Genomic DNA, 13693 nt, shown 5'->3' on the forward strand with positions numbered 1-13693 from the left:
AGTTACACCAGGCAGTTGCCCTTTGAACATAAGGGTCAGCTTTTTCCAGTGATATGCTTGGGTTTATGGTTCTTTATCTGGCAAACTTACTGTTACCACACCTAGCATTTTAGGCTATGATATGAGCTGGAGAGATATTTGCAATAGAAGACAAGCTTACCTATACAAGCGCCGGCTGGAATTTTTTTAGGTTTCTGAATTGTTTTGATGTTCCTATGCTATTTTTCTGTCTCACCTGACACATTTTTTTCCATACTTTTTGGCTGGCTTAGTCTTTTCCAGGCTATTTTATTTGCAAAAGCCACTTAATCCAGTTCTCCTGATCATCTGTCAAACATAACCTCTTTTACCATCTCAAAGGTACAAAGTTAGCATCTGTTGTCTCATCATGGCCTAAAAGTGATGCCCAGTAGTTTTCCTACTCCAAGTGCACTTTCCTGGGCAGTTTAGGGAATTATTCAGAAACCAACGGCCAGCACTTTTATATCAGACTGCAGCTTTACTGACATCTGCAAAATAAATGAAAAAAGAAAAGAAAATAGGCATCTTTGATTTATCAGACATTTTATTTATACCATTCTAGCTGTGACATTCTGTGAAACCATTTATTTTAATCATTTGGCTGTTAAAAGTTTTGCTTTATGCTATTATAAATGCCATATGCCTGATTTCATGGAGTATGTATGTTAATCCAGTTGCACTGCTCACATCGATCTTCAGGGAACTTTCCGCTTAAGTACTGTTCTCAGTAATAATAAAAAAAAAATGAGCAAAGCCTTTTGTCACATCACTTTATTATAAGGAGCTTCACTGTGCTTCATATTCAGACACCAGTTTAGAATTTTCACCAGTTTTGTACAATTTAATGAGGGGTGGAGCTATAGGCAGCCAAGGAGTATTCCCATTTCAAGGCTCTTGTAAGTGCATGCATTTATGCTCCAAGTTTAGCGTGAGTGTTCCATTATAAATATGGCATAAATGGGAACTGTGTGGCCCTTATGGTTCTTTTGGAATCAGCTTTTGCTACAGAATCTCACGATTTTTTTCATGGCCCTTGTAATTATAGTCCCAATTCCCTTTGTTGGCTCGGTGTATAAGCACAGTTAAAGCTCGCTGCGCTCTTCGTTCCCTTTATGCTGGCGAATCTTCTCTGGTAGGACCTCTGTGGCAAAAAGAAAGCGCTCTTTCTTCAGAGACTGATCAACCGTCTGCTTATTCAAAGCAATGATCAGGTACTCCTCATCTGCTCCATACTTCGGCCAGTGGGCAAGATTTTTGGCATTAGGAGACCTAAATATATAAAATAAATGAGGTCATTTGTGCACAATATAACTTTTATTTCTTTAATAAACACCAATTCTTACCCTGTACGTGCAAAGTTGCCCCAGTAGTTCATCATGAGTTTGCTCAGCTCTTCTTCCTCTGAGGTGCATTTTGCTGAAATGACAAAAAAAAAAAAATACTCAGGTACTGTACTTAAGAAAGAAAAAAATAATCAAATGAATTGTTAGAATAACAAAGATTTTAAAGTACAGTTTATTTTAAGATGATGATAAAAACCAAGGTCTTAAAGTGAAGTTTCTTTCATGTTTTGGGTTCCTTTGTATTGGTTTTTGCTTTCTATCTTGTTCTGTCATGTTTGAGTTCTGTTTCCTGTTTTATTTTGAAAGGTTTCCTGTATTGTCATGCTTTTGAGTTTTTACTTCCTTCCCAATCTCTTCTGATCATGTTCACCTGTGTCTTGTCATTCCTGTTTGTATTTAAGTCTTGTCTCTGCTTTCCTCTTGTGCTGGGGCCTGTTTCAGAAAGGAGGTTCAACCAACTCTGAGGTTGAACTTGAACTCTGAGTTGGTCAATCGGGAGATTAACCACTCTGAGTTTTCTGTTTCAGAGAAGCTGATCGGAGTTAGGTCAATCAACTCTGAGTGGACTGATTCGGAGTTAAGCGTGCGCACCGCGACTATAAGAAGCCATTATCAATGGAGCGCAGATATCACGAGTCACCATGGCAACCGTGAAAAAAAGAGGTCTGCATATTTTTCGCCAGCTGAAGTTGACGTGCTGCTGCAGAGTTACAGTGAATATGAGCACATATTCCGGAAGAAAAGCAACACCGCTGCATCTGCAAAACAGAGACAGTTAGCGTGGGAAAACATAGCTGCTCAAGTTAATGCGCAAGTTTGCATTTAAATCATTGTTATAAAATATTGACTGTAATAACTTTCTAAATAGCGTAAGGAGTGAAATAAAAAATGGCGATATTTAGGTGTACTTTTGAAGTGTTATTCCTGGTGTAAATGCATGAAATGCTGCATAGTGTACAGAACCAATCTGGGGGAAAAATGCATTTAACGTCGGTAATGTTTAGAGCAGTGTTTTTCAACCAGTGTGCCGCTAGTGCAGTGTTTTTCAACCAGTGTGCCACGGCACACTAGTGTGCCGTGGGAGATGGTCAAGTGCGCCGTGGGAAATTGCCCTCATTCACTGATCTAAAAACATTTTCCATCTCCAGGATATCAGCTCTGTGTTCATCCAAACAGGCCCTGATAAAACACTGAGTAGTTAAGAATATAAAATATCTTAAAATTACTTTTTCTTTGTGTTTATTTGATTCTATTAAAGACATTTTGATAAGAATCACGGTACCGCGATTTAGCTGCAGCTATAAGTGTGTAAAGAAAAGTCCCGCCCCTTTAACTGTCTCCGCCAATCATTCTTGAAGGCTTAATCACATGTCATCAGTCTGACCAATCAGAAGTGGTTAAAGTCTTCACTTCCTTGTTGCTCAGTTCTAACAAAAATACCAGCTAAAGCTCGTCTTTCGGCATATTATTTTGTTTAAATAAAAAAAACTCCAGTAAAAACAAATGTAAAAAAAAATTCATTGAGAGAAAGCATATCTTCAGTCTCAAAGCTTTAAGTTTACTGTTCACAGTTTACTGGTTCATCTCTTAGAAAAAAACAGCCGCAACTTCCTGCTTTTTCTGCCACAATTATCATACAAATCCACGTGAGATTGCGGGGGGGGGGGGGGGGCTGTCGATCAATACCGACCATGAATTTCTGTTTTTTTTTTTTGGATGCGTGTGCCGCGGGATTTTTGTCAGGGTTAAAGTGTGCCGTGGCTCAGAAAAGGTTGAAAAACACTGGTCTATTGGGTCCTCCAAAAAAGGACAAGCTATTCTTGTCACTTGTCTCTGTGTGACGGAAATTTGGACAATGAAGGTTAAAGCGAAAAATACCGCTTCGTCTTTAAAAAGGGGAGGGGACCGGCAGAAACTTTGAGTTTGGAGAATAAAACCTGCTCCCGACCAGGTTAGGTTCACAGCATAAGTAACCATGGACACTGACTCCGAGTATAAGTTACCTCTCTTTCAGAAACGGGTTTGACTTACTCTGTTTTCTCTGGTTTAACAAACCTCCCATTCTGAAACAGAAAACCCAGGGTTTCCCTGATTTCAGGGTTAACGCACTCAGAGTTTACACTTAACCTCCTTTCTGAAACAGGCCCCAGGTCCATTAACATCTCTTCCCCGACTCTCTTCTGCTTTGTATACATGCTATGCCCACAGTCTTTCATGCTCACCAGCCCTCACTACCTGACAGTTTCTCTCCTATGAAGCTTTAGATCTTTTCGGAAGGCCTTTTACAAGATTTTAGATCAATTCTGCCAACAGTTGCCTCTTTTATTCATGTTGGTATATGTCTAGTTAAATCTTCATTTTTATTGAGAATTGTTATTCTTTTTTTTAGGGAGTTACAACATTGGTAAATATTCTGCATGTACATCACACCAACCATTTATCTTGACATCAGTGGTTGTGAAGCAAAATCCCAGGACTGTGAAGAGCTCGTCTCCATGGTCACACTTGACAAAGCTAGGCCTGGTCTTCTGCAGGAAGGAGGGAGGGTACTGGTACTCGTACAGATACACAGGCACGCCTGAATCTGTCAACAGTGAAAAAGATTCAGTTTTCTGTACATGTTAGATCATTATATTATAAGTAGAAACATACCTCTGTGTGCTTTTGCAGATTTAATGGCAGGAATGGTGAAAAACAAATCTCCAAGCATTTCTGTGAATCCATCTCGGTTTTTGACTCGATCTCCTCCACTTCCAGTATACTCATTCACTATCAAATCTCTGATGTAGGCATCTTTAGGCTTTAGAGAAAAATACATGTCTGTTTAGAAGTCTTAAAGCACTAATGAAGTATCAAGCAGCAAGAGCCTTACGTCAGAGTAGAACATCGATACGATGTTCACGATCTGCTCTCTGTCCATGCCTTCTGTCCAATTTTGAGGAGCAAAGAACTAAGTAAAAATGAAAAAACTGCAAGTTCTAATTACATTTAAAAATCAATCATTTACAAAATGGGGAAAAACCCTTGAGCACTCACACTAGAAAGCATCCACCCTGCTTCATGATTGTTTATACCGGTCATGAACGGCACATTGAGGACTTCACGTTTCTGGTACAGCTCTTGCACAGTTTTCCTAAGGAAGTGTCCGTCAACATTGACGGAAAGTCTTAAGTTTAGATTCTTGAAGAAAAAAAGAGATTTCATTGCATTAAATTACAAACACTGGTAAAATAAATTAAAATGAAGACTAATAATAGGTCAACATTTTTCAGAGAAACTCACGCTTGTTAATGAAATCAGAGTATCAAGGTCCACCCGTTTCATGCAATCAGCGATCATCTTTGTACTTTCAAGGCTGCAGCCTGATGCATTTGCTACCATCTGAAGACAAATTTTTAGTGCAAGTATTTTAAAACTGGAACAAATGTACTTTTTAAAATACTCAGAAAAATAAAAGAAAGCAAACCTGCATAGCTGGTAAAGGTTGATCAACCACAACCATGTCCATTGCAGCAGTTCCACTCTGAGCAATCCCTCGATGAATCAGACCTTTAGCCAATGGAGAGACAAGCTGTGGATAAAAGAAAAAGGTTTTGAGGTAAGAAGACATTTCTGCAACAACCACAAAAAATAATGAAGTGTCCCCACTTACCAGAAGAGATACACTCACTCCACCAGCTGACTCCCCAAAAACAGTGACTGAGTTTGGGTCTCCTCCAAAACTGCTGATGTGCTCCTTGACCCACCTCAGAGCCTCAATCTGATCCAGCAGACCAAAGTTCCCAGGCAAATGCTCATCTCCAGTGCTGCACAAAAGGAGAAGTCAGAATTATTTCTAAAACAGGCTAATAAGGAACTGGGCTAAAGCATATACAGTGTAAGCATTTCTACCTTAGAAACCCCAAAACACCTAGTCGGTACTGGATCAGAACCACAATCACATCCTGATAGACAGCCAAGGCAGAACCATCATACATTGAAGCAGAACCCAAACTGAAGCCTCCACCGTGGATCCACACCATGACCTGGAAAATGTTTTTTAAAAATGTACAGACGTTGAAGTCACCTCAAACCCGTTCTTGATCTTTTTAAAAGCTGCATGTCAATATTTGAACACCGAGCGGAGGCTGCTTACTGGGAGCTTGGCATTTTGAGCTTGGTTTGCAGGAGCATAAATGTTGAGGTACAGACAGTCTTCTGAAATATCGGGGATTTCTACCATCAGGTCACCAAGTTTCTTCAGGAGGTCCATGACAATATCTTTGCTTTGAATGCACCTGCAAACCAGAATATCTGTTAGCTGTGACTTTAATCTTTAGATTTTTCTTCAGAGAATCAGTTTCCATTTACATGAAGGGTTGCTTGGTTGCATCTCTCATGCGGTTCCATCCCTCTACAGGTTGTGGTGCGGCCATTCTTAGGGAGGGGCCAACAGGGGGCTTGGCAAACGGGACACCGAGGAAGGCATGGGCCCCGGACTCCTTCCCCTTTACGCTCACATACTTCCCTCTGAGACTGCCAAGCTTTGTGTGGACTTCAGGAGCTGTCAGGATATCAAGACACACATCAGAAGTATCTCAATTTATTACTAAGAGCCTGATTTTAATTGGAAGACACAAAAAGAAAAAGTAATAATGAAAGGATTTTTGGATGAAGGTTTACAATAGATCAAAAAAAGTTATTTTAAAATTACATGTCTGGAGTAATTCCTAATGAACATTTGTATATGTTAGGGGTGTAACGATTGAGGGTCTACGATATATATCTGTCTATGGCAAGATAATGATTGAATCGACCATTAAAAAAATAATTTCAAAAAGAAATAAACTGATTAAAATTGATATTGAGGCACTCTAGGTTTATTTTACCATGACGTAGAGTGCAATCTCAGCAGACAACATGGGATGTCAGCAAAAAATGGTAAAGCCAATCATTCCAGTCCAATGCTAATTTTGCAAATTGCAAATTTTGCAAAGACGTGACCATATAGTGTGGTAGAATGTTCTAATAATGTTCCATTTGTATCATTTTGATGTGGAAAAACAACAGTGGGGTGAACTTTAGGAAACTAAAATGTGAATGGATTTGCTATTAATTCTACATATTTAATTTACACTAAATTAACTTTCAAGGAATCTGGAAAACTTGACCTGCACGGTTCAGTTCCAGGCATTTATCTCCGAGTCACACTCTCAACTCATCTTTATACATATAGCACTTTTAATCAACAGCAGCCGACACAAAGTACTGAACACAGGAAATAAAGAAAACAAACACTATAACATGTTAAAACACAAGATTAAATATAGAGAGATAAAATAATAAAACCGGTACAGCAACACAGCAATAACAGAAGTCTCATGTTGTATTAAAAGCCAGAGCATAAAAAAAGGTTTTCAGGCGGGTTTAAAAAATGGGCAGTGATGGAGCTTCTCTTATGGATAGTGGCAGAAAGTTCCTAAGCTTTGGAGCAGCAAAAGCTCTGTCCCGTCTGAGCTTCAGTCTGGACCTCGGTACCCCCAGAAGTAGCTGATCAGCTGATCTGAGGCACCGGGCTGGCGAGTAAGGAAAGAGAAGTTCAGAGAGGTACAGCGGGGCAAGACCATGTAACGATTTAAAAACAAGTAAAAGAATCTTTAAGTGAACTCTAAAATGCACAGGCAGCCAGTGGAGCGATGCCAAAATTGGCGAAATGTGATCTCTCTTATGACCTCCAACCAGAAGACGGGCAGCTGCATTTTGAACACGTTGGAGACTTGAGAGAGACGACTGGCTGAGTCCAACATACAGAGAATTACAGTAATCCAGCCGGGACGTGATGAACGCGTGGATTACTGTTTCAAAATGTGCAGCGGTTAAAAAAGGTTTTAACTTAGCAAGTTGGTGAAGATGAAAATGCTTGACTTCACCACTGAGCTTATATGCTGATCCAGTTTAAAATGACTGTCCAGTTTAAAACCCAGATTAGAGACACTGGTTGAAGTTTTGGGTAAAGATGTCCTGGATCCATTTTAGGTTAGTGCATTGGATCTTTCAAAACGAACCAAAATCGACTATAAATCATATCGATAATCACAAATCATAATATTGATCGAATCGTCATTGAAATTAATCGTTACACCCTGAGATATGAATGTCTCAATTTAGAATAATCAGTAGTCATATAATCATAAAATGGTAACAGTCACCCATGGCCTTACTTACAATTTAGGTAAAAAGTAACAGGGTTAATGGCCTGAACTAGACCAAAGTAACCTATTTCTGTTTCACAGACACAGACAAGGCTTTAGAAAAGTTTTGCTTTGTCCAGTTTGTACTTGAACGTAACACATTTAGAAAAGCAAAAGCAAAAACAAGACACAAGAAGACGAAAGGAGTTTCCATTGACTAAGTTCAGAGCCCATACTGTACTAATGAACGAATAAATGAATGTATGGATACAAACCATGTTGATCTGCAGCCACACTGAGGACTGAAAGCAGCAGAAAGAGTTCGATGTGTCCTGCACGGAGCGCCATGGTCTTTGCTTCAGAGAGAACTGTTGAGAGACTGCTGGAAAGGAGAGCAAAGTGCAACAAAAATGGCTCCACCTTCAACAGAGCTTCACAGAGGTCTGTATGATGCAAAACAAAACGTTACAATAACTATTTATCTACAGGATATGAGGTCATTTTTTCTTGTCTATCCTCTCCTATTGGCTGTGGAGTTGCAGCCCCCTTGTGAATACGTGCAGCATTCGTTTGCGTAAAATACTATGCAAGTTAAAAAAACACAAAGAGAAGCAGGAGGAAAGGCTCACATGCACATCTGGATGTAAGAAATGTTCTGACTTAAATTACTGATGGAGTATAAAGGACTTCACAGACTGACAGTGTGCGCATTCACGCCGTTGTGTTTCTACACGCACAGCTAATTAAAAAGGTTATAATAATTGAAAATGTACAGACATGCATAGAGTCATGGCCGGCCCTCCCTATCCGCGAATTTCGAACCACCAGGGCCCCGAAGTGGTGAAAAAAAAGACCCCAAACCTGGCAACCCATTTCATACTAGCACTTTCTCACCAACGTGCGCTTTAAATGTTGTGAAAAAGAATGTTGCCTGCACTTTAATGATCACCCCTTCAACACACCTGAACCAATCAGGTAACCCAAATAATTACGCCCCTCTTAGCAACGATTTGTCAACATAATTGCATTTGAGCCTGGCACAGTGTGCATTTACGAGCGCCTTTTGTGACATTGATCAAAGCGACTACAAGAGAACATCATGCCAAATAGACTTTATCCACCAGGCGCTGAAAAAAGAAAAAAGGAAAAAGATGAAGAACTTAAACATCAATTACAAGGTAAGTTTGCAGGATGTTGGGGTCACATTTTTACATGATCCTGCCTTTCTGTGCAGCTGCGCGATTTGCGTAACATACTAATCGATTCGAGGTAAAGTTTGCACATAACCGACCCCATTTTTGTCGTAATTAAATTTCCAATGGAAAACTCGAAAATAATTCTGGTACCCAAGTTTCTAAGATGAGGTCGGACAGCAGTAGAGAGCAGTAGAGAAAAGTAAAATGATAATAATGGTATGGTGGCTGATAAATGTTTGAATTCACCTTATCGTATTAAATTGTTTTGCTAACAAACACGTATTTAGTGCGTTCTGCATTTATGTCAGTATAAAAACTGCTGTTTATCTGTTAGACAAAAAAACCCCCACATATTTAGCAGATTTCAATTGGGTTTTATTTTGAAATTCCACATCAGATCTGTCTCAAACTTATTATGTGTCGTCACCAGGTGGGACATTATCAGTGAGAAGACAAATGACTCTCTGAAAACTAGCAGATTTTTTCTTAGACATATTTGAACATATGGCGAAAACACATTTATATCAGATTTCAATCGGGTTTTATTTTGAAATTCCATATCAGATCTGTCTCAAACTTATTATGTGTTGTCACCAGGTGGGACATTATCAGTGAGAAGTGAAATGACTCTCTGAAAACTAGCAGTTTTTTTTTAGACATGTGAATATTATAGCTACTCCTCAATTCATGATTTTAATTGCCTTTTATTTTTAATCAACTCATCAGACTTTTTAAATATATGTATAGCTATATATTTATAAGGGGGGGGGCGTGCTTGAATATACATATACATGTAATGACAGTTCTTACACTATGTTTTTACTTTTTAAAAATAGTACTTTTTGCTCTCACCGTAATGCACAGAAGAAAGCGGCACACTGTTTTTAAGAGAGGGCTCACTTGACAGCCGTGTGACGAGAGAGGGCTGGCTTGACACCAGTAGGTAGTCAGACTTTTTCAACAATGAGTGTATCTTAGAATCTTGCATTGGCATGAAATATGGAGAATCAAAACTGCCAAATACAAATAGGAAATAAAGGTTCTCATTTATAAATGGCAAACAAAATAAATGTACTAATTTTAAAATTATGAACATACAAAATAATAGATAAAGAAGTGTGTAAATGCTTATAATTCCACTTATACTCAAATATATTGTTCACATTTATTATTCATAAATGGGTACGTTTATTTCTTATTTGTATTTTGCAGTTTTGGTTTTACATAGTGATGATGTTTTGCACCGTTTCTTCCCAGTCGACAGTTTCTTCTGCTCTCAAAAAGTATTGGAGGTGGTGCAGCACCCACATGCCAAGATGTTCCTGACATCACTGAAGATGTCATCTCAGGTCATTTAAATAGCTTGCATAGCCCCGTTTTTTCATAAACATCAGCTGAAGAGTACGGAGCCCCAAATTGTTCATATTTAAATAAACAAATATGACCTTGTGCAAATACACAATAAACCAATAAATCTCTCATAAATATATAAAAGATCAGGACATTATGAAAAACCTGCACACAGATTTTAAAGGAGCCACTAAACTATTAGTAGTATTCTGCTATAGTTGTTTTATTAGCTTTATCATTGATTATTGTGTAATAATATATTTTTTTTTAGCTGCATAAGAAACTCCTATCACCACATCTTCTGTTGAAAGGGAAAATGTTAATGCTGCTGCTGCTAAGTTCAAATCTAGCCAATATGGAACCTATATAAAACTTATTGTTTCATTATTACTTGAAAAATAGTCAAACATTTGCACACACACACACACAAGTGAAGGCACTTCTTTCTAACATTCTGCTTCCAGCGTCACAGCAACTGTTATGTAGATTTGATTAGACTGTTTGACTTTTCACTGTTTGCTTTTGTTGAAGTTATGTATATTATGTTCCAGAGGCTCCAAGAGAGGTGTTTATGGAAGAGGAGCCGACTGGATTCAAAATTCCACCAACCTCCAATCCAATTGGTCCAGCTGAATGGCCAACCACACTCTGATCCAGTAAGAATGGATTTGGTGCAAAGAGGTCCTTTTCAGACTGATAAAGACTTTGACTTTCCAAAATCACCCTCATTGAGCTCTTGTTGTGTTCTTTAATTTGGATTGTTTTATAGTTATATGATTTGCTATTAAGTTGCTGTTTTTAATAAGTTGGAGTTATGTGAATGTCATTTGTTGAGTGCCCAATGTTACATTAAATATATATATATATATATATATATATATATATATATATATATATATATATATATATATATATATATATATATATATATATATATATATATATATATATATATATACATTTATCATTCATATTTTTTTTCTTTTCAATTTTCAAATTGGGTTGTAACCACTAAATGTGCATCCAACATGCAGGCAATATACTGTATTCAATTCTTCGGCAGCAACAATAATACAGTCACAAAATATATTAATAGAGACATCTCATTTATATTAAAACAACAGTTGCGTTTGTTGGTGCTGCTGATCAGTTAGGGGGCCCACAAATTAAATTTTGCTTAGGGCCCCCTGATAGACTAATTCTATTTAACTTTGAATATGATTCAAAATTGGTTTATTTCAGTCAATCAAAACAAAATACAAAAGAAAACAAAAACAGAGTGATAATTAGCGTATCTATCAAACTTTGGAGGATTAATCATGACTTGATTAGAAAATAAAAAAAATGTGTCTATATATATATATATATATATATATATATATATATATATATATATATATATATATATATATATATATATATATATATATATATATATATATATATATATATATATATATATATATAAATATTTATACGCATGTGTTGTATGAGTGTGGGCGTGTGTGTGTCTGTGTGCATGTGGATGTTGACACAATAGCCACATTCACATACAAATTATGCCATTAGAATGACTTGTAATAATAAATAGACATATTTGTACTTATACATGCTATACATGACACACTGAATCCATTAAATGTAAAAGTCCTGTCTTCAAATTTGGATGGGCCACCAACAATAATGCAAAAGTGAAAAAAAAAGTCTGAAAAGGTGCAGATTTCTCTTGAAAAAAGCCACTGACTCACTGGGTGTAGCCTTTTCTTGAGTCCCACAAGCCAAAGCAGGCGTGAATCCAGTTCTCCTGATCATTTGTCAAACATAACCTCTTTTACCATCTCAAAGGTACAAAGTTAGCATCTGTTGTCTCATCATGGCCTGAAAGTGTTGCCCAGTAGTTTTCCAACTCCAAGTGCACTTTCCTGGGCAGTTTAGGGAATCAAACCAACGGCCAGCACTTTTATATCAGACTGCAGCTTTTCTGACATCTGCAACATAAATTAAGAAAATAAAATAAAATAAATAGGGCAACTTTGATTTATCAGACATTTTATTTATACCATACTAGCTGTGAAATTCTGTGAAACCATTTATTTAAATCATTTGGCTGTTAAAAGTTTTGCTTTATGCTATTATACACTGACCAAAAAATATAAACGCAACACTTTTGTTATTGCTCCCATTTTTTATGGTATGAACTCAAAGATGTTAAACATTTTCCACATACACAAAACAACCAGTTCTCTGAAATATTGTTCACAAATCTGTCTAAATCTGTGATAGTGAGCACTTCTCCTTTGCCAAGACAATCCATCCCACCTCACAGGTGTGCCATATCAAGATGCTGATTAGACAGCATGATTATTGCACAGGTGTGCCTTAGACTGGCCACAAGAAAAGGCCACTCTGAAATCTTCAGTTTTGTTTTATTGAGGGGGTCAGGGACTCAGACAACCAGTCAGTATCTGGTGTGACCACCATTTGCCTCATGAAGTGCACATCTCCTTCGCATAGAGTTGATCAGGTTGTCTATTGTGGCCTGTGGAATGTTGGTCCACTCTTCTTCAATGGCTGTGCGAAGTTGCTGGATATTGGAAGGAACTGGAACACGCTGTCGTATACGCCGATCCAGAGCATCCCAAACATGCTCAATGGGTGACATGTCCAGTGAGTATGCTGGCCATGCAAGAACTGGGATGTTTTCAGCTTCCAAGAATTGTGTACAGATCCTTGCAACATGGGGCCGTGCATTATCATGCTGCAACATGAGGTGATGTTGTTGGATGTACGGCACAACAATGGGCCCCAGGATCTCGTCACGGTATCTCTGTGCATTCAAAATGCCATCAATGAAATGCACCTGTGTTCTTCACCCATAACATATGCCTGCCCATACCATAACCCCACCACCACCATGGGCTACTCAATCCACATCATTGACATTAGAAAACCGCTCACCCACACGACGCCACACACGCTGTCTGCCATCTGCCCTGAACAGTGTAACCCGGGATTCATCCGTGAAGAGAACACATCTCCAACGTGCCAGACGCCATCGTATGTGAGCATTTGCCCACTCAAGTCGGTTACGACGACGAACTGGAGTGAGGTCGAGACCTCGATGAGGACGACAAGCATGCAGCTTCCCTGAGACGGTTTCTGACAGTTTGTGCAGAAATTCTGTGGTTATGCAAACCGATTGTTTCAGCAGCTGTCCGAGTGGCTGGTCTCAGACGATCTTGGAGGTGGACATGCTGGATGTGGAGGTCTTGGGCTGGTGTGGTTACACGTGGTCTGCGGTTGTGAGGCCGGTTGGATGTGCTGCCAAATTCTCGGGAACGCCTTTGGAGACGGCTACTGGTGGAGAAATGGACATTCAATTCCCTAGCAACAGCTCTGGTGGACATTCCTGATATCAGCATGCCAATTGCACGCTCCCTCAAAACTTGCGACATCTGTGGCATTGTGCTGTGTGATACAACTGAAGATTTCAGAGTGGCCTTTTCTTGTGGCCAGTCTAAGGCACACCTGTGCCATAATCATGCTGTCTAATCAGCATCTTGATATGGCACACCTGCGAGGTGGGATGGATTGTCTTGGCAAAGGAGAAGTG

The 13693-nt window shown here is 38.6% G+C and overlaps 1 protein-coding gene and 1 long non-coding RNA gene across 2 annotated transcripts; both read right to left on the reverse strand.

The window, feature by feature from the left end:
• Positions 1-219: 219 nt before the first annotated feature.
• LOC111947543 lies at positions 220-11979 on the reverse strand. The gene is made up of 2 exons (XR_002873417.1): positions 11907-11979; positions 220-341 (listed from the first exon to the last, which is right to left on the reverse strand). It is a non-coding gene; the product is annotated as an uncharacterized LOC111947543 (long non-coding RNA).
• LOC101156406 (pyrethroid hydrolase Ces2e-like) lies at positions 343-7981 on the reverse strand. The gene is made up of 13 exons (XM_011476291.3): positions 7810-7981; positions 5715-5907; positions 5500-5641; positions 5256-5389; positions 5017-5170; positions 4831-4935; positions 4647-4745; positions 4401-4544; positions 4237-4314; positions 4017-4164; positions 3799-3948; positions 1365-1437; positions 343-1290 (listed from the first exon to the last, which is right to left on the reverse strand). The coding sequence occupies exons 1-13, from the start codon at positions 7880-7882 to the stop codon at positions 1104-1106; spliced, it is 1680 nt and encodes a 559-aa protein (XP_011474593.1). The 5' UTR covers positions 7883-7981; the 3' UTR covers positions 343-1103.
• Positions 11980-13693: the final 1714 nt, after the last annotated feature.

Source organism: Oryzias latipes, chromosome 6 (genome assembly GCF_002234675.1).
Source record: "Oryzias latipes chromosome 6, ASM223467v1".
Taxonomy (NCBI): domain Eukaryota; kingdom Metazoa; phylum Chordata; class Actinopteri; order Beloniformes; family Adrianichthyidae; genus Oryzias; species Oryzias latipes.